The sequence below is a fragment of the Pleuronectes platessa genome, chromosome 9 (assembly GCF_947347685.1).
Source record: "Pleuronectes platessa chromosome 9, fPlePla1.1, whole genome shotgun sequence".
NCBI lineage: Eukaryota > Metazoa > Chordata > Actinopteri > Pleuronectiformes > Pleuronectidae > Pleuronectes > Pleuronectes platessa.
Window position 1 is genome coordinate 23,445,055 of NC_070634.1, and position 21,918 is coordinate 23,466,972.

The 21,918-nt window shown below is 44.1% G+C and overlaps 1 protein-coding gene across 3 annotated transcripts; it reads left to right on the forward strand.

Moving 5' to 3' along the window:
- The first annotated feature begins 5,789 nt into the window (after nt 1–5,789).
- Nucleotides 5,790–19,966, forward strand: LOC128447588 (transmembrane protein 125). 3 transcript variants are annotated; one of them, XM_053429762.1, is made up of 3 exons: nt 5,790–6,105; nt 11,778–12,951; nt 17,070–19,966. In XM_053429762.1, exon 3 carries the CDS (start codon nt 17,322–17,324, stop codon nt 18,018–18,020), a length of 699 nt encoding a protein of 232 aa, XP_053285737.1. In that variant the 5' UTR covers nt 5,790–6,105; nt 11,778–12,951; nt 17,070–17,321; the 3' UTR covers nt 18,021–19,966. The 3 variants fall into 3 exon arrangements, with proteins under 3 accessions (XP_053285737.1, XP_053285736.1, XP_053285738.1); XM_053429761.1 differs by lacking the exon at nt 11,778–12,951 and having other exon boundaries at nt 5,844–6,105; XM_053429763.1 differs by lacking the exons at nt 5,790–6,105; nt 11,778–12,951 and adding an exon at nt 12,960–13,140.
- Nucleotides 19,967–21,918: the final 1,952 nt, after the last annotated feature.

Consider the following 21,918-nt stretch of genomic DNA (forward strand, 5'->3'; position numbering starts at 1 on the left):
AAATCTATGTTTTCTCTAATTTATCAGCTGTATCGAGTATTAATCTATAGCTTACAACGGAAAGTGAAACGTGAACGAATGGATGAACAGTGACACAAACGCCTGAGGTGATGTATGGAGGATTTATGCCATGATATTTTTTGTTCCACATTTGAATTCACATCTATGATCAATAGTTTTCTGCAGCAAAACTATTTTTTGCATAATCCAAGCTATACCTGGAATCCATAAATTCCAGTTTCTTTTAAAGAATGGTGATAATTTAGATTAATCTCATTCCCACAGTTGAAAAAAAGCCATGTATAGATTCAAACTTTAAGAAAAAGGAACCTTTATTGATCAGAAAGCTCATTTTGTTGCTGTTATATAGAAAAGGTTTCTGCTCTCCTCATCAGCTGTGATAGTTTGTAGTGTCCTGCCAACTTGGGCTATCTTTAATTTAAATGGAAATGAGACGCTGGTCCTTATAGATTGAAGATCAGGTCCCTGATCATTGCTCGATCCGCCTCTCCTCTAACCGTGTGTGTGTGTGTGTGTGTGTGTGTGTGTGTGGGTGTGTGTGTGTGTGTGTGTGTGTATTTTTTGAGAGTGGGAAATCTTTGAAGCTGTGGATGCTGCTAATGCCGGTCTACTCTCATATGGCAGATCAGATTCTTGCTCGAAACAGGCATAGATAATCTGGAGAAGTCAGCATGTCCGATCAGTTATATTGGGTTAATTTAGATTAAGTTAATTAGATGGTTAAACAGTTTGGTAGCCCCCACGCTGGTGAGAAGACGAGGCGAGGCTCATGAAACTGAGAGAGCTGCGGTGGAAGGTTTCTGGCTTCGGTTTTCAGTTCCAGCCTCTTTTGTTGTTTTGACTTAAAATAGAAGCTTTCAAAACTTTAACCACGTGCAAAAGGTTTTCTGGCAGAAATCCTCCGAGGCGAACGTTTCCCATGTGCTCATACTCAGCAGGCCTCCTGGCATTCAGCCAATCAGCAGGAAGCATGCGCCAGGGCATGTTTTATACCAAGTTTGTGACTGGGAAGTGGATGTAAAGGGAGGGAATGTGTCCATGTGCATTTTTCAGAACTTGATCCAAAATGTGTGTCTTTTTGTGTGTGTGTGTGTGTAGTCATAACTCATGGCTCCCTTGTGGAGACACAATCCAGACCTCACAACAAACAGTATTGAATTTTTAGGGTTTAAAGTTGGTTGAAGGGAAGCTTGGGTTCACTGGGGAATGTCTGTCAGTCAGTGGGATGTCCTCTCAAGTGAAGAAAACAAATAGTGTGTGTGTGTGCATGTGAGCAGAATGAAGAGTTATTATCATTTGTGTGCATTAGTAATATATACAAATTGCACTTTGCAGTAAGACGACCAAACTGTTGTCTTTAAGTGACAGTTGAACATCTGCAGTATTTAAAAAAGAGGAGTACTTGTCATTTTTTAGGTCGTGAACATGTTTTCTCTGCATGTCAGGGATGAAAGTGAAGTTATTTTTTACAGCGGTGCCACCACTGTTAACAGACTGTCGTACATCTGTTCCCGGGAACACTCCCCTTTTCTCCCAGGTGGAGCTCAAGGTGTAATAAACACAGATGGAGTTTTCCTGCCACAGGGAGCAACAGAGAAATGTCAGCCCTGAAATGTAACATGATGAAAAACAAGTCACTGAGATTTGCAGAAAGTCAATCGTTTGGCAGCTTGATGATGAGTTTGCAAGAATATTAAAAGACTGGAGTCTATTTTAATGCTGTTTATGGATTATTAAGGTTCAGAGAAAGGAATGACGATGTTTGAATAAAGGTGTGTGTGTGTGTGTTTGTGTTGTTTGTGTCCCTGTTGAGTTTCAGTCAACCCTAAAACAAGATCTGGCCTCTAGTGCAGCTAATAAACTGTATTATATAGTCTCTAAGTCAATCAGCACCACTTCAGTCAAACTGTATCTGATTTCATTAAGTGCAATACCTTATATTTGTCTTATATAAGCTCTGTTCTGGGCCCTCCCTGCCTTTCCACATGCATACAGAGAAAGCCTGAGGTAAGGAGAGCAAACCACCTCATACCCTATGAGCCTTTAATGGAAGTGAGTCTGGGAGAGGATGAGCTAAAAGACCAGTGGTTCAGAACAGACATCACTGACAACACAAGCCATTGATTAGGTCAGATCAGTATTAAAAGGAGGTGATTGGCTGGAGGTGGTTCGCACACTAGCTTTTCAGTGGAAGCAGGAGCAGTAGCCTACAGGGTCGAGCAACTTAAATAGAATGCACAATATGAGCTCTCAACTGAATGCATGGGACTAGGTCAGCTGAGCCGTAAGCCTGATGCCTTGCTCAATATGTGCGGTACCAGAAGAACTGTAGCTATGTCCCAATGGAGGGAACGAGTTGACCATGAAAACCTAACGAAAAGAGAAGTTCTCTCCGTTTTGCATCACCACTGCATCGTTATCTACCTTGAGATACTGTACCAGTTACTATATGTGTGTCTGTAAAGCTAGCTCCTTAGCTAATTAGCTTCTGCATTTGAAGGAGCCTAAAAAGGATTAGCTTGTCAAATGCAGTCTTCAAAGGATGCAATGAGTGAGAGAGGTAACATGCTAAGAGCTTTGTAGGGTTTAAAGTAAAGTGCTATAATCAATATAATAATTATGTGTACAGTGTAAAAAAGTGCTGTGTTAGAAGCCTTTTTCAGAAAACATGTTTTGTTTAATTTCACTTGGAGTAAAACATGCTGCTGTGTGAATGCATCAATAACCATTTGCTTCCCACCTTGTTTTCGGCCTCCCTCTTCGGGGCCATTTAGTGGCAGCTACTTTAAATTCATTCATTGTTGGTATTTGGTTCGAGATCAGTGGGAGGGAACATAATGCCACTGGAATAAAACACACAAAAAACACAAAAACAGGAAAATAAGTGAGCCGCTCATGTAACCAAGTGACTCAGTGTCTTTGTTATTCTCGCACAGCTCCCTCGACAGACCCCTGCATCGCCCTGAGTGAGTGCACCGGCTGGATCAATAGCACAGCACTGAATCCCAACCTGATGCAAAACATGAAATCTTCTACTTTAAAATGACACATGACAATATATAACATCTCTCTGACACTTAACAGGATTTAAAACAGACAAATAATCCACAAGTTGACGTTGAGTCGTGCTTTGCTGCTGAATCGGATCAGGAAGTTTTAAACCAGAAGCAACAATATTTGGAGGAAATTGGGGGAGGAGCCTGACAGAGAGCTTGAGGACACAGTACGCCCACCTACACCTGCGAGCTGCACCTATTGGACAGTACTAGCTGTCAGTCAGTCAGTACACGCCCAGATGCATGTAGTGCTTCATCATCTTGTTTGCTCTACATGGGACAATAATTAACAGTGAACTTCATGTTGTATTGAAGAAAACTTCAAACTAGGGACAGAGACCATAAAGTCTTTAGGAAAATGTTTACTGACGTTATACATCAAGTGAGAAGTCGAGTCACTTCCTCGTAGACTTCTTCTTGCAATCGATGGAGTCGCCCTCTGTTGGTCATTTGACAGATTACAGCTTTCACTCACCTCCGCCTTGGCTTCACTTCCCAGACCCAGAGTACGTTTAGTTTTATACCGTCTATGTCAACAATGCACATTATAAAAAAATGGAATAAAAAATACGAGGGATGAGCTTATAGAGAGCAAATGAAATACCCCACTCACGCTGTATATTAGTTCCCTGTGGCCATATATTCTGAGCACGACTGTCGGTGAGAATGATGGTGTCTCGCTCTTCCCTCTTTTCCATTATTGGATTTATTCACATTTAAATCTGGTCTACATGCAGGTTTATTCACCAGAGGCAATAAAAAGTTATTTTTACATTAGTCCAGTTACGGTGCATCAGCGGGCGATCGAGGAGGTAAATGGATGTGAGCGTCTCTTGGCACAGCCAAATAAAATCAATCAATAACAGCCTTTGTGTCAGAGAAGCCGTGATCGATGGGTAACGCCACAGGGAGGCTATTTATTGAAAGAAGCAATTAACTGTGAAGGCATTTTTCGGCAAAAAAGTTGAAATAGTTTGCATACTCGATATCAGCAACACAAACGCAGGTTCATACACCACAATCATGTGCAAATACAGGAACATGCAGAGTTCCTGCAGTCACCTCCTTTCCCACGTTCACACTCCACATGCACAGCACCCAACCAACACAACACCCCTGATCACTTCCCGTTGCTTTGGTCTATAAATAACACGCCTCTGTCTGCACATGCCATTCTGTGGTTGCACCACAATCTGCAAGCGACTAACTGTGAATGAAGCACTTGATCTAATTTTGGATCGTAGCCCTGAAGAGGATGAAAATATCAAACCTGAAGTCATCGAGGAGAAGGAAGCCTGCTGGGAGAAAAGAAGAAGAGGAACATGATTAATGTGATCCAGATTCTGAAGAATCATCAGGCGACGAGGCACATGACAGAGCTGAAGCAGTTGGTGCATTAATTAATTAGGCAGTTGAACTAATTTTGCCTGAAAAATACCAAATACAACATTTCTCAGTTGTGAGGATTTGCTGCTTTTCACCGTCTCCTATGAAAGTAAAGAAAGCACATTTTGGTTTTGGACTGTCGGTCGGACAAAGACATCTAATGAGCGTTTTGACAAAATCAAAAGAAAGCAAGCAGATTAATTGAAAATGTGCACATAAGGGTAATTGTTGTGTGAGCACTGTGTGTGTGGTGTCGCCCCGTGTGAACTGCATCAGCACAAAACCTCTGCAGGAGCATTTCAAGGGACTTTGGGAGCCCCCAGGCCAAAGGGACCAGGAGGCCCAGCGTCGACACCAAACCAAAATAGCCCTTTCTGTGGACTAATGTAATCAACCATTCTCAGGGGCCCCGGCTCAGCTTGGGGCACCGCGCTACTGCCAGATTTGCAAAACAACAAGCTGTGTGTCTGTGGAGTGATGAATGAAAGAAATACAATAGTGTCACCAGATACTACGACCTTAATGGTTATCGGTTATGACCATGTTCATATAATCGATCGATAATTCTGGCTACGCAGCACAATCAATTCACTGTACATATTTTGTACCTGTGTTTAACTCTGTATATATACATTTTTATTCCATTCATATTTTCTATATACTTTTTATATTTCCTTACGCTCGAATGTCCAGTGTGTAAGATTTAGGTGAAATTGGTAGAAATTGGATATAAAATAATCGAAGTGTGTTTCATCTAAATTGTACAAATTGTTGTATCTTTACCCTAGAATGAGTTCTTTATATTTAAATACTTTATATTTCATATCAGTAGCGGCTCCTCTCTACGGAGGCAGTCATGTTTTTACAGACGTCCAAACTGGACAAACTTTACACTTTTGGAGTTTTTATGTCAACTACCACAGGTTTGGAAGGGGAGGATGAGGTCAGGGGTATTCAGCTGCAACATGAAACCTCTCCACTAGATGTCACTAGATTCTACACACTGAACCTTTAAGTATTATTATCCTTACACCTAAGTAGTGCAAGCCACTCATTATTACCTACTGATGCTTGTTTTTGACTCTGGCAGTTGTAATATTGTAAATTTCCCCATTGTGAGACTAATAAAAGATTATTTTATCTTATCTTATCTTATCTCAATGACTGTATTGGTAAAGTTACAGCCCAGAGACAACTTGCATGTGTCTTCCTCCTCAGGGACCAGATGGGCTGTTCCACGAGGATCGTCCCTCAGCTCTTCAGCCTCATATCTCCATCTCTGTGAGGGTTCTATTTATTTATCCGTCAGAGTTTCGCTACTCCGAGCTGCGGTGGTTCCTCCACCACGGAGGTCGATCCACCGGCTCTCTGTCTCCTCCCATCGCCGTCCCCCTGCTGCCGTGCGCGGCCACACCTGCAGCAGACCGTAGAGACGGTGTGAAGGAGAGAGGACGCCCGGACACATCCAGCAGCTCGCACCGCTTCTATCTGGACTCTGTGGTGTGAGTGAGGATCAATGCACGGGAGACAAACAGCGACCGGAGGCTGGGACACTTTAAATCATGGGGATTAACGTGAAAGAGGAGGAAGAGGAGGAAGAGGAGGAAGAGGCGCAGAGACCGACACCGAGGAGCGCGCACAGGTACGAGAGGTTCCCGACAAACAACACAGACACTGTGACAACTTTTTATCACCAGACGTCTTCATTTCATTCGAAACTTGTGTTTATTATCATGAATTATAAATGATGCTTTGACCTTGATTCCATCATTTACTCATCTTATCCCACATCATTATTTAGAAATATGCATAACAGACATAAACAATTGATAATATAACATAGATAAGCTTTAAAAAATAAAGCAGAATCTTCCCTGATCATATATGCATATATATTGTATTTGGTATCAATAACCTACAGTGAGTTTATACTCAACTTGTATCACTTGTATGATAAAAACTGTTCCTGGATCCCTGCAGATATTTAAAGGATGATATATTATAGTCATACAAAACAAAAAGAGGCTGCATCTGTAAATCATCTCTCGATGGCTCATGTATTTTTTGTACTCGCGTTAATGCCAATTTCCTTATTTATCCTATTTCTTGTAATCCGATGTAAAATGCATGGTGACAGTGAAGAGTTTTGAATGTCAAGATAAAACAAGATAACATGAGATTGTCCTTCATGAGGAAACCTACTGTGTTACAGCAGCAACACGGAAATAGTGCACACTCAGTGGGGTAAAGATAGTAAATAAGTAAACTCATATAATATAAAGCACGATGAACTATAAAAGATAGACATGTGTACAACATGTACACAGTAAAACAGTTTTGCCTACTTATGAATAAAATTGATTTCTCATATTTTTATTTTCACTCCTCTCAAAGAAGACAGATATGATTTCCCTCTCAGGCCGAATCCCACGTAGTGTTTCTCTATGTGACCTTATCGTTCTCCTCTCATGATCTCCACAGTCATCCTGCCTCACTGAAAAGCAGCCTTTGTTGAATGTGGGGATTTTCTGTACTGCTCAGCCACAATAAATATTAATAGACTTCTCAAATCGGTTCTTTCGAGCACAAACTGTGCGATGTCCTTCTACCTGTAATATTTAATCATTATGGAAACAAGCAAGCCCGCTGACACTCAGGGGAATTGACCTCTAAACAATTCTCATTTTAATGAGTTTAATTGCGACTTCTAGGAGAAAATTACTACATGTATAAATTATTAAAGTCTAATAAGTGGTTCCCCTTTTTCTCCAAAAGCAATATAGTGTTTCTGTGATCAGGAACTTCCCTAAATAAATGAACAAACACTTTCCCCCCCCACATAATGAACAGGGAAGTAAAACATGTTATCTCTGGATCACACCCTGACCTTTGCACTCGTGGGACGGCTCACAGTCGCCACTGGCGGGCACCGTAACACTGAAGGCCTCAGATGCACTGTAGATCATCAATTCATAGGGTTACTGTCATATGGTCCGAGGTCAGAATTTGCTGCATTGTGGAAAATCCATAAACCAGATAGAGGGGAAGTGTTGTTGACGCTGCTTTCAAGTTATCGGATCAATCCACCGTCCAGGCATGACCCGGCTGGCTGTGCCACTTTGCTCACATAGATGTGCCGCAGCCGTAATCTACCGACCCGAGATGGATCATGAAGCAGGGTGCACGCCGTTAGTAGCGCCCCGACCGAAAACCACTTTAAAGATCTTCCGAGAAGGAGAGTTAACACTTAAAAACAACTCAGGCTGAAAACAACATGTGATAGACCTCATTAGGAAAGAGCCTGAAGTCCACACAAAGCGCTGGATGAAAGAACAGGAGGAAAACAACATGAGCCGCTGATTGAGCCTGTGGATGACCTGCAGAGTGGAGGGGTTATATGAGAGCTGTGTATAGGTGAGCGGTGTGTGTGTGTGTGTGTGTGTGTGTGTGTGTGTGTGTGTGTGTGTGTGTGTGTGTGTGTGTGTGTGTGTGTGTGTGTGTGTGTGTGTGTGTGTGTGTGTGTGTGTGTGTGTGTGTGTGTGTGTGTGTGTGTGTGTGTGTGTGTGTGTGTGTGTGTGTGTGTGTGTGTGTGACATCGATGCCAGACAGAGTGGAGCAGAGAGTAGGCCAGAATCTTAAATATCCCCGAGAGGCATTTTGTTTCACAGTCAGCAGATACTCAGAGTCAGGCATGTAGTGTGTCATCAATAGCTGCTGTGGCGAGTGAGACCACCTCGGTCCCTGGACGTATAATACACCCGCACATCAGCATAATCAATTCAATAAACAGAGAGTGGGTGTAGGACACAGACGTTTGTGTGTCAGGGAAAGTGTCCTGTGCCCCGTCTCATACCTCTAAGCTTTGTGTGCACCTGTACTGTCCTAAACGCTTCCTCTGGCTTGTTTATATGTTTAGACAAACAATGCTGACAATGCAAAAGTTCATCCATCCATCCATTAACTAAACCCAATATCCTTAGAGGGTTTGCTTTGGGGTGGAACATCCCAGCTGACATTGGGCGAGAGGCGGGGTGCACCTTGAACAGGTCGACAGCATATATAAAGTTTAGGGGTGTACCATTTCACCATCTTAGTTCCCTTAACACAAAGTGCAACAAAGGCTGATGGGAAAAAACCCTTAGCTGGTCATGTGTCTGGCCGGGGCACTTTCTTGGAAGTTTCTGGTCTTAGATTATAAAATTGTGTATTATTGCCTTTACAACTCAAATATCGTATAAATTGATACATGTGTGAAAGGCAAAGGCAAACTCTATCTTAGCTCTTTGACTGGACTGGTGAATTTTGTTGCCGGTGGACAGAGGCAGGCTAAAAGTTTCCCACGGTTTATAGTTCTTGCGCTGAGCTAATCTACCTGGCTGCTGGCGGCTCTAGCTCCGAGCTTCAGTCTACAGAGAGAGACAGGTATCAGTCTTCTCATCCAACTCTTAGCAAGAAAGCGATTGAGCGTTTTCCCTAAAAGGACCCAAATCATCCTGTGGGAAACATGAATGTCAAATCTCTGTAAAACTAATGGCAATGCATTCAAGATGTTTCACAGAAAACCACAAATGTGAACCTCATGGTGCAAGAGAAAAAAAAAGACAAGGCCAAAACCTAGCATAAGGCTGGAGCCTGTCTGGCCATTGTGTGGAATGGAGGATGTAATTACAATTCATATTATAAAGGTTTGAAAGTGGTTTATGTTGCCTTGTATTTACATTCTACTGTATGTCAGATGGTTTTATCCCTTGAACCCTTCCCTGCTCTCTTTTACTTTCTGTGCTCACATATTCAGTGTCTTTAATACGGCCACATTTCCAGTCAAGCTGTTTACACAAGACAATAAAAGACAAAGAAATGTAAAAGTGGGTGAAGCCTGACATTGCATTCCCCAGGAAATATCGCAGACTCGTAAAATGTAAACTAGATTGGCACTCGATAGAACGCATACCTCCAATCGGTCTCTTTTAATACAAATCGCACTCACTCCTCCACCACCTGATCTGGATCAACACCACAACCTGCTGGGTTCCTCCCCGACCTCTCATCAAGATTCATGGTATTCTGTTTCGCAAAGTTTTTGCGTAAACCTGCTGACAAACAAATAAACAAATAAACAAACGAATGGACAGCGGTGAAAAACTTGGCAATAATAAGGGAGGATTTGTCTCAAAGCTGCAGTATTGTAGCCACAGCGATGCTAAGTTAGCAACACTACCTATGAATGCCCCCCCCCCCCCCACCTGACTAATTTGTCACGGTGTACGTACGTCAGTAGGCCAGTTAGTGGGGTTCATCCTCTGGGGAACATGACAAAAATTGTTGTGTCAAAAACCATTCGACTAGCTGTGGCTCAAAATACCAGAACACCGGTTCCCTCAGCCTAAATCGTGAGGTCCACTTTGCAGACACCGAGCCCGTCGTCTCATTCAGTGCCATCATTATCTCCAGACAGCCACTGTCAAATTAGAATATGCAGAATATCACCTCTGAACCCGCAGAAGGAGGTGATGATGGTTAAAAACAAAGACTGAGACAAAAAAAGAAGACGGCGCCTCTTTGTCATCGTCAGCGCGAGTGAAGCGGGGGGGCAGCATATTAATTGGTGATTTGATTAGCGGTTTATTATTGCAGCTGTGCACGACAGAGGAAAGCAAATGGCCGCCCCCAGAGGTTCGTTCTTTATTTTTTCGTTATCAGCAGTAGACTCCTCTGGGACGGGAAGGGGACTGGGTGGGTGTGGGGGGGGGGGGGGGGGGGGGGGGGGGTTATCACATGGCCGAGTCGTTATGCATATCATTCACTTCATTCCCTCAAACTTCCAAAAGACGAACACAAAAAAAAAGAGAACTAGAAGTGTTTTTAGGCTCTGGTTCGGTAATGGAGAGTGTTTGACAGAAGTAGAACTATTCCATTTTTGAATTGGCCGCAGCATCTGAGAGCCCCATTGGTCTCCTGCTGCAGAACAGTGAATCCACAGCCTGTGCTGAAGTGAAGTGAACTGGTCTGGGTTACGTGTTCGTCAGCAGCGGCGTGTGTCACCACCAGGAGGAGGGAGCTCTATTCAAAAAGAGGGAAGTGCAAAATGTCATGGTTGAATTTAAAAATCTTTTCTGTGCATTTGTGTTTTGATTATTTTGGCCTGTATTGTCAACGTGTGTTTGTGTTGAGGGGGGGGGGGTAACAAAACGTACACAGGCTGATGAATATGTTATTTGTCATGCTGGGAATGGTGGAATGACAATGCAACAGGGAACGAAGGGGTAATAACATCTCCCAGTGTAAACACAGGTGTGGCAGACACTGTATATGTATGTGCTGGCGTGCATTCTGCCACAAGGGCTTTGTGTCAGGCAGGCGGGTAAAGACCTGGAGCCAGAGGGAGGGAGGGGGGGCAAAGACAAGTAATCCATACTCCGACCTCACGTGCACATCTCTCTCCCCAAACACCTCAATGGCAGAGCGGGTAGCAGACAGGAGAAATAAGAGCTCAGCTGGAAAAGTAGCTTCGGCGGAGAGACAGAGGAGGAGAGGAGCAGTGTTAAGACAGGAAGGAAGGTGTGGAGGGCTGATATGAGGAAGGATAGGAGAGTAAATAGATAGTGGTTGTGGGTTTGTGTGTAAGTGTGTGTGTGCGTGTGTGTGTGTGTGGATAAGATGTCAGACACGTCCTGGCCGGTCGTGCCAGTCGGGCTGATGCAGTGTTGTAAACTGGGAAATGAGCTCTCCCAGAGATGGTGGGATTAAACCATCTCACAGGAACCAGACAGCAAGAGGGACAACCGGTACGGGGAGAGGGTCTGTCTGAGTCTCCAGAGGCGTCAATGACCTGCTAACGATAAGAGTCTCCAGCCAAGTTTGCATTAAGCATGCTCACATACCCAGGATGACCAAGCAACGCCGAGGCAGACGAATATCATCCTATGAGGACCATGAACATCTCTACAAAACAGTTCGGACATAATCTACCGACAAACTAATATTTCCGTGTTCTCAAGCCACGGCCAAAAGGAAATGACTACTCTGTGAAATGGCAACAGCTGATTCCAGTGGAGGTGCTCGTCCGTGCATCCCCTCCCTTCTATACCGGACCCATTTTGATGAAGCTTGTAAATCTTGAGGATAATCACACGGCTGCATCTTTTAAGATTTGAACAAAACGATGCTGTTGGACGAATATAGAGGCTGGAATTCACGGGCACACCAGAGCAACCAAGGACTAAACAGATGAGCCCGGCTAAGGTGAGCCGCAGGGCCAGTTCGTACAGTACAGTAGGTGCAGCTGATTTAGAGGTCTCTCTCTCTCTCTCTCAGGTTTTGCTTGTGATCCCTGACAGAGCGAGGGCAGTAACACTGACTCGACCATTGTCTCCTCACAGCCTCTCTGGTTGCCTCGGCTGCCCATTGTGACCGTAGAGAAGAAAGACAGATCCGGCTTGTCTGGATAACGACCCATTCAGCATCATTTCTCTTCTGCCACATTAGAAAGCCTCAGAACAACAGTGGAGGCTCAGCACTATCCCGGCCTCCCCAGCCTTTTCCCTGCATCCTCTGCCCACCTCATCCCTACCGCCCTCTCCATCGGCCCCTTCCCCTCCTTCACCCGAGCTTCAGCCACAGCCGAGTCCCAGATGACAGCCATTACCCTCCCTCACTGCACCAACCTCCTTTCCACTCCCTCCAGTCCCCGTGGCGCTTGGCACCAGTGCCCATCACACAGACAGATGGAGCCAACCCTGACCCCTCTCCTTGCCCGTGGGGACGCGAAGGGAACCAACCCTCGCTAGACGACAGGGGGGGTGACAGGAAGGAGAGAAGAGGAGAGTATTGCTTTGTCACCACCGCAACTCATCATCCGGTCTCCCTCGGACTCCCCGTCAGCCGAAGAGATGGACCTGGGACAGAAAGGCACACAGCGGGAACGTCAACAACAACAACAACAGAAGGACCTTCTTTTTTTTGCAGCAAATTGTGCCGGACACATTTTTGCTTTGATATTTTGGCAGAGATATCTTGTTCCGTCTTGTGTGGACAGAAGAGGCGAACGCTGACAAGAATTCTAAATATGGGAAATATCATTCGAAAGAAACAGGATGTCACAAGAAGACGGATCTAAAAATTTAACCGGCTCTACACATTCTCAACTTTTTCTGAAGCCCACAAAAGTTGCATTATAAGCCCTTGCACTTCCCGTTAGCTGTGGCCTCTGTGGTCTGAAACAATGACAGCACGAGAAGTTGAACAGGCTGTCAAAGATGTCACAAGTTTAAACATGCAGCCGCAGTAAGCAAGCTACCTGTTTTCATTTTACTTTCCACACCTACGTAAAGCTAAAAAGCTTTTCACCGAGAGTAAAAAGGGAAATGTACTTGGGACTCAAATCAGGGTTCTGGGTCGTGCAAGTCTACATTCATCTGAGCTGGAACATCTTGGTTGCACCTCTGCTGGCGGATCAGACGTCCACTCGGTGTCTCTCTTAATACAAGAGGTAATGCTGTTTCCAGATTTCTAAGCAACCCTGCTGACCGGCATTCTGATTAGACACACAATGCCAGACAGCCAATTTGAAAGGACCCACGCATCAACAATAAAAAAACGAGACACTAATGGCTGGTGAAATGAATTCAGCGGGCCAACATAACAGAGGGGGGAATACCGGAGTCCCAAAGCTTCCCAGGTAATTGGAGTGCAGTGTATTTTTTCCTCTTTTACTCCAAAGCACGGCTCCTCCGGTGACCTTGCAGGGCTGAAAACTTCCGAGGAGACAGATGTGGTGCGGAAGAGAGAGAGAGTGCGAATGATGCTCCACGTCCAAGGTTTAACAATTATCTCTGGGATTTTTTCGTCATTACTCTCGGGTGCATTAGCATAACAAAGAATGTTTGGTCTGTTGGCTCCAGCCTGTCGTCAGTCGTTTCAGCTTTCAGTGCAGAACTGAGCTTTCCACGATGCATTTATCATCCCTGTCACTTAAAAGACACCTGCTTGAAGTCCTCAGTATCTGTTTCAAATGAATGGTGATAATGATAATGGGTGCAGCTTCTTATAGCTTCTAACATGTTTATATAAGCAGGTATGTTACTGTCACGTTTGCAGGAGTTCTCATTGTCAACCTAATGCTCCCTAATTGGTCCAAATGACAGATAGAGCAGAACAATAATGCTTATTTTTTCTTCACGTTTTTACAGTATTTGATTTTCACAGACAGCCACATCTGAGCTTCTGTATTTCGTGAATATGCAAAGGGGGAAGGAGAAGTGTGAAACTTCACAGCTGAGGTGTGAAGATTCGCCCTTTCACATAATGTACTGAAGGTTTCAGGTGGAAAAGGACTGAAGCATTTCATCGTTTACAGGATGTCATGCAACGCAAGGTTCATCAAACAAAACTGAATCATTTCTAAAACCTCTAACGATTATCTTTGAAGGTGGCCCAGTGTAAAGACATCTTTCTTTCCTCTGATTCCACGTTTCTATAGAGCGCTGTGGTCCTTGGAGTAAGTGAGTTGAGATATTGTCTGGAGGGAGTGTAAATAGTTTTTTGCCTCTGTACCTGTTTTTCTATTACTTAAAGGGAGGCGAGCGGAGAGTGAGGCAGTGAGTCAGTGCTATTGTAAAGATATTTATTAGGCCTGTTCTGACACGGCTGATGTAGAGTCCAGAGGTCACATAAGTGATAAAAGAGGAGAGGCAGACACAGTCCATCAGCTCTCTGTGTGTGTGTGTGTGTGTGTGTGTGTGTGTGTGTGTGTGTGTGTGTGTGGGTGTGTGTGTGTGTTTGTGTACGTGTCTACGTGTCTACGGGGATCACAGTGTGGGAAACACAACATGGAGTAAGATATACTGGAGTCATTAAGAGTTCGATTCCATCTCATGATCTTTGTTGCGAGCCGTCGCCTCTCGCTCCTTCACCCCTTGTCCCCCCCCCCCCCCCCCCTCCCGCCCGCTGCTCTTTACCAAGAGCTATGTAATGGAACAGAAATGTTTTAATGCTGGTCATGGTTTCTTTTGTCACCTTTAAAGCCTCAACCATAAACACACACACACACAAAAACAGATATTCATCTCAATTATTGTGCTATTTCCGTCGCGTTACCTGTTAGTGACACTGAGCTCAGACCAACTGGGATTAATTAGTGATTTAACAAACACTGTGTTCACACATGCACATGCACATGCGCACTCTCTCTCTCTCTCTCTCTCTAGCTCTCTCTCTCTCTCTCTCTCTCTCTCTCTCTCACACACACACACAAATGCTGCTTTATACTTTTACTTTTCTTTCTGTGTGAAACATGCACAGAAATAAAGTGAATAAACACACGTGCCAACACGTTTTTTCATATTTCACCTCTGACTACTTATTTACACCTGCTCACTTTTGAATAACGCAGACACACAAACACACACACACACATACATGCACTCACACACAAAATCATCCATCAGAGACAGAATGTGAAAAGCTTCCAGAACAGCATGTTGCCAATAAACACCCCCCCCCCCCTTCCTCCTCCTCCTCCTCCTCTGTAATTACCCCGCTCTTCATTTCACACCTCGTGTCTGCAGCTCATATCTCTCCGTGTCACTGTGTTACCGCTCTTTCTCGGTACAACGCGAATCCTGTCCACGCTAAAATGAAATGTGATCCTGCGGTTGGTTTATTGTCTTCTCTAAACAGGCGGGAAAAGGAAACCTGTGCTACTGAATTTTAAATGTTGTGCCACAAGTTAAAAACAACAGTTCTGATTTGAATGCATGCAGCAGTGTTGGGGGGGTGAAGGTCTCGGCCAGCGAGGACCGGCGGTGGTGCCCGCCTGGTGTTGGCGGCGCCGGGCACGTGTCCCGCGCACGGCTGATTTTCGATAGAAATAAAGCCGCTGACAGGATTTTAAAGGCAAGCTGTCGACAGCCATAACCTTGAGGATGATCGTGTGTGTGTCTGTGTGTGTGTGCGTGAGCTGTATATGTTTACATTATTGTGTTATGGTCTGTGTGATGAGGTTACAAACTACAGTGGAGAGATTCAATATGCTGATGTCAGGTAAAGACTGAGGAGGGAGAAGATGGGGGATCAAGAGGAATTTACCAGGTATATTAAGCCTTTATGTGATAACAGTACAACAGTTCAATATAGACAATGCATATAATAATATATAAATATATATAGGGAAGGAAAGACAGACACGCTGGACGGTGCTAGAGTTCAATGGGAGGATTCATTAACTGAGCTACTGTGGGTGTTTGGGAGGATGACTGGGAGAAAATTTACATTTAAACATTAGCTGTTTGATTTTGTGTGTCCCTCTGTGTGTGTGTATGGACATTGTTTATTCCATCGGCAGCTGATGCTTGTTTTATTTTAAACAGCCGCCTCTGAAGTGGAAACTCATTAGCATCGTGATAATGAGGGATAGTAAAGGTTGCCGGTGTCAGCACACACCAAGTTTTCTACATGCCCGAAACAGAAATTTGGGTTATCCAAAGAAAGTGTGTGTTTGAATCCTTTTTTATCCACTTTGTACTGTAAACCAAGAAGCTGCACTTTCAGACGTGCACTTTCTCCTGAGGACGTGCATGTGTCAACGAGTGAGAGCCTCCAGAGTTTCTGCGAACTTTCTCATTTCTCTGCCTCGTCCCCGAAGTCTGCAGAGAGTCAAGGAGCCAACTGCGGAGAACGTCCGGACCCAATTCTCCAGAGAACCTTATCAGGACATGTCTGAAACAGGCCTTAGTAACTTCACACCAAGCTGTTCTACGTCACTGCAGCAAGTTATGAGACTTCCTTGGATCATTGGAGGAGTTTCAGCTGGTGAAACAATGTTACCTTTGCACTACTTAGAATCCTCCAAGGTGCACAAAGCAAACATCCCTGTTCAAAGGTCCTTTAATTGACAGAGCAAAGTTAACACATAAAACCAGTTTCTGTGTAAGTTGGAGTTAATGAGCTCAGAGAGACTCGACCGAAACTCACTGGTCAAACAAACCCTTGATTTTTGGTCATGTTGGGTCAGGTGAAGGAAAAGTGGACAATAAGGTCTGGACCTGTTTATATGCTGTAATTGATTGTTTGGGTATAAACAGAAAAACCATAGACTGTGTATAAAGATGGACGATGGATGTCGACTCCTCCCGTTTTTCAAGTATCCTGTGTATGGGAACCAGCCAGCTGTCAATCATGATATTTAATTTTTAGCATTTTTAAAGCATCAAATAATCTATACAAAATCCAATTATTAAGAAAAAAGGAAATATTGACACCATGTTAAAGAAAATTCCTTTAATGTGCACCAGTAACATGGAAGATGCTGGGTTCATGACTTATACTAGAACCAGCCACATGAGGGCGTTCATGAGGATTCGGCTCTACGGGTGAGGAGCTGTCGTGTCGTCCATCTTATTATACAGACGACCAATAAACTATTTTAGCCAAAACAGCTAACCAGCCTGTTTGTGTTTAAGGTATTACCCCTTTGTAAAGTGCAATACATCCCAATGTCACATTTCGTAAAGGTTCAGTGTGTAGGATTTAGTGGCATCTGGTGGTGAGGTTGCAAATTGCAAGCAGCTACACATCCCTCGTCTCATCATCTTCTGTCTTCTCTTCCAGATGACTGGCGACTCTCTGCAAACCAAACTGGAACTTCTGTGGAGGTTTGGACTCTTTGCTCCTGAAGTTGATGCCGATAAGAGTTTTTAGTTCTCAAAGGAGCTGCAGCCTTGAGATCTGGGACAATACAAGGAGTAACTCCAGTGAATCGTCTGGAACACACTGGTGGTGAATGAAATAAGACTTCGTAGATCATTACCTGCATTTCGTGGTGGTGGCGTCCCTAGTCAGCAGGCTGGGAGTGGCTGTACGATGCCTGAATTGCATAACTTTCCCCCCCTGAGGGACCCCAGTGGCCCTGAGCTGGGCTTGAATGGCCCCGCAGACCCAGCTCGAATTCAGCACAGCATCCTGGAGGAGCAGGTGGAGCTGTGGTGGTTCAGAGATCCCGGGAAGTCGGTTCTCTGCTACTGCGTGGCCGTGCTCCTGATCCTGGGCTGTGGACTGGGAGGCGTCTGCCTTCTCTCCACCACCACCAGCGTCTCCAGCGAATGGCGGCTGGGCGTGGGCACGGCCCTCTGCCTGCTCGCCCTGGGCGTGCTGCTCAAACAGCTGCTCAGCTCGGCCGTGCAGGACATGAACTGCATCCGAAGCCGCCAGCGCATCGACATGCTGAAGAGCGGCGGTTTGTCCGACCTGCTCGTGGTTTCCATCACGGGGGTGTCACTGTTGATCTGCGGAGGGGTGCTGCTGCGTCTGGCCCTGGTCAACCACATGCCGAAGCCGGGCCAGGCCCTGAATGACATGTACATCTCCGGAGTGGTTCTGCTGGCTGGAGGGGGGGCGGCAGTAGCTGGTGTTGGGATTTATTTGGTCGTGGTGATCCTGCTTGAGAGGACGAGGCCCGGACGAAGGCTGCTGGACCGGGTGCTGAATGTCTTCACTGTCTCTGGACGCATGGAGCGCCAGGGCCGCAGAGAGACCACCTCCAGTCTGGCGAACCTCATATGAGACAGAACCACAATAAAACGGTGTAATTTGGCCCCTTGCTTTAATATCCGATCATTTAGCCTCACGTTAGAGGGATAATGATGAAATAACTCTTCACACACTGTCCGTCAGCAGCTGGGTCACATGGGACATGTCTGCCCGGTGAAGATGTGCTTAACGAGTCCTCAAGTGTTTGTCTTTTTGTTTTGTCTGCAGGTCTCTGACACAGACGCAGGCACAACAAGGAGAAATTATGATTCCAATAGTATTTAGAAAGATTTTTCTTTTCAATGAAAAGCACAAATTCTATCGGGTGTGTTTTCAAGTTGTTGTTATTACACACAATTTATTACAAAGGATCTGTGATGTGAGCATCACTACAATGGTCCCATTTGATTACGCTCTTGTCAAATAATCTCTGACGATGTAACACAAAGTTGTAAATCTACACAACTGTGGCTGAGACGTCTCACACAAGCGAACTCACAGAAAGGTTATTGCATGAATGAAAAAGCCAAAACACAAATGCTAACGCCACAACTTTGATGAAAAAGCCACAACACAACTGTAAAACCCACACAACGGAAACACAACCACAATGGAATTTAGTGGCTGCAGATGTTGACTAAAATGAGCAGATTTACTTACTGCGGTCACTGTCACCTGGAAAATACCCAGTCAAGCCAATCGCTGCTTAAAGGTTCAGTGTGTCAAATTTAGTGACATCTAGTGGTGAAGATGTGATTTGCAGCTGAATACCCTGTCACCTCACCCCCCCCCTTTCCAAAGGGAGAAAGAGAAACTATGGTAACCAAAACAGGTAAAAAACATTGGGACATCTGTAGAGAGGACCCACTACCGATGTAAATATAAAAATCTATGGTAAAGAAAATAACAATTCGTACAATTTAGATGAAACAAACTAGTAAAAACATCAGTAGGATATTTTATATTCAATTTCTGCCAATAGATCCTTTCCCGTTATGGTACAGTTGCATTCTTTCGCATTCCTTCTCACTTCTGTTGAGGTTGTGTTTCTGTTGTGTTGCTGTTACTTTTGCAGTTGTGTGTTTGCCGTTAAGGCCCTTGTGTGGGTGTCTCGACCTCAGTAACACACAAATGGAGAAACAGGAAGCTGGTTTGTCGAAGATGATATGAGGTTGTGGTTAAAGGGGCCAGTTACACGCCTGTGTGTGTGTAATGTATCTGTTCTAAACATGTATCCTGTCAAAGTGCTCTTGGACCACACGTCTGACCTCTACCTACACTGAGGATCCACGATTGTAAGTTCTCGCGGATCAGAGCACGAGCTGAACGGCTGTAAATAGAAATTACAAAATCCAGTGATATACGGGAATGACATAAACAGGACAAATAATCTTTAAAAAAAAATGTTTTGTCATTTGTAATCCATGCAGCGACCCTCACTCTGTCCATATGATCTCATGAAGTTCTGTGCAGCTGATGAATCTGACTGTGGATGGTGATGAGGCGAGAGCTTCAACGTGGCTCGACTGCTTTGGACTTAAATGAATCCCTCAGTTGAATAATAAGTGATTATGATCCATGCAGCAGGACAGCAGTGTAATGTTTATCCGCCTGTAACACGAGAAGACGACATGATTGTTTATCAGAGAATTATACCGGAGCACTTTATCGACTGTCCGTGGATCATTTGTGGTTTTGTGCCTCGACTCAGTATTTTCTCAGCCGTGACTCCTGCAGCTCCTTGTTTCTACTTTAACCTGCTTCTTCTACATTTTAGAGATCACACCGAATCCATTGATTGTGTGTAACGCAACATGTTCACTCACTTTGCAGGAGTCACGGAGAATCAACATCTCCTCCAATCCGTTGAGTTGTTTTTTAAACTTCTTGGCTTCTTTGTTTTTAATCATGATTTTGAATGTGAATGTTCTCATCAAACCATGTGGGTGGAGTTAAGCAATAAAGCTCAGATGAACCAACCTGTGCATCACCGACCGACAATCACAGACATCGAGCTTCACACATCTTCTGGGGTTAAAATAGTTTCCTCAGGAGTTGGTGGCTATCAAAAGAGACTAAAGAGACTAAATACTGGAGCTTTACGTGACCGGGAAGATTAATTTATACAGTTTAAGGTCATACGTGGTCGTGGACACGTCTTGATTTGATAGAACAGAAACACAAGGGAGGTGAGACTTTCAAAATAAAACAGGAAACACAGTGGAACACAGTGGAACACAATTCTAAACAAAGAAACACAGGAAAAGGTCAAATAACCAAAAGTGTCCATAATAAGAATAGTCCACAGAACTATTTATCCAAGATTTAAACGTCCAAAAACATGATATTGAAGTGAAATAAAGTTTTGCCTTTTACTTTGATAAGGATTTAGTAGACGAATCTCTGAGCTCTACTGTAGCCATGACTTTGCCGTCAGCATGGGGCAGTAGGTGGAGCTGACGACTGAAGTCCCGGAACTTTCTGGATTCATTAGATGTATTTTGGGCTCAGATAACAGAACCCGATCGGTCCCCACAAGGCAGAGGAGGAGAAACGACTGTTGGATCCATAACATCAACGTTGTGGCCTTGTCATAGAATTTCAGTGTGCTTGCAAAAAGGTTGAACCGGGTTGTCAATATGTTAAATCATCTTTCACTGAATTAGGTAAATCTACAGTCTGCTGACTCGACCGCATTGTTATTACAGAGTCTCGTTTCCAGAGGCGTTAATACATTTACTCTGAAATGCAAAACTTCAATTTCTGTTGAAAAAATAAAACATCATGAGGCTGACGAGAGAAAAACTGACATGTTTGTGAAATGTTATTCAAAGATGTGTAGAGTAATACCTCACGTCGCTTTGCAGAAGAACCTCAGTGAAGGTCCTGCATTGTGTCACATTGGTATGTGCGTGTGTCAAGCTTCTTTATCTGCTTGCAGACACACAAACACACACACACACACACCCTATTGCCTTGAAACAAAAGGGGTCACACAGTCAACCATTGTTGGTGTGATGACAGACAGCAAACTGAAGGCACAATGCACAAGGCAGCAATCTGCAGGGGCTGGTATAAACTAGCACCACTCTCTCTCTCACACACAGACACACACACACACAGGCCCAAGTAATCCTTACTTACACAAATCTGTCTTTGGACCTTAAGTATACAGTAGCGATGGCAGCCTGTGTATCCGTGCACGACAGCGAGAGGTGGGCAGAGCGAGCGGGGAGGCAGGTCGGCTGCTGAGGAGAGGCAGGTGTGTGGGAGGAGGATTCAGAGCCTCTCTGTGAAGAACAGACTGAATGTGATCCGCTGAAGCTTCTCCTGTAAATCCAGATCAACATTTTAACATCATCTCTCCCCCCAACCTGACACATGTGTTTAGGGAAAACGTATGTGATAGTGTTTCTTTCAAATCCAAAGTGTCAAGGCTTTATTAGTTTGGTTATAAATCTGCTGGAGGTCGTCTTAGTGAATTCATGAACGTTTACCACCCACGTCTGCACAGGAACGACCCTGATGAGTTTCATCTAGAAGCTTCTCTTGCAATCTGAATTTGGACAAATTCATTCTGAGTGAGTCATTAATTGTGAATGTGGTAATAAGTGGGTTTGAGATATGATGGTATGTGGATTTTGGTAATTTCAGACAGAGACAAACTACTAGTTTCTATTTGCAAATCTAATAGTGTATTTCAAAAATGATATCCTCCCTTCAATCCTAACACAATGTGAGTTGGGCCTTAGCAGCAGTACACACACTACTAAGTTCTATATAGTTTTAAATATAGAGTATTATGTACAATTTGACATGTTTAATATGTTCCTGTAGGTGATATTTGTGAATAAGTGTTAAAGCAGATCTGTCCAATATATCAAATAGTTCTGCATTTCAGTGAATCATATTATTCACCAAAAAAAATTTA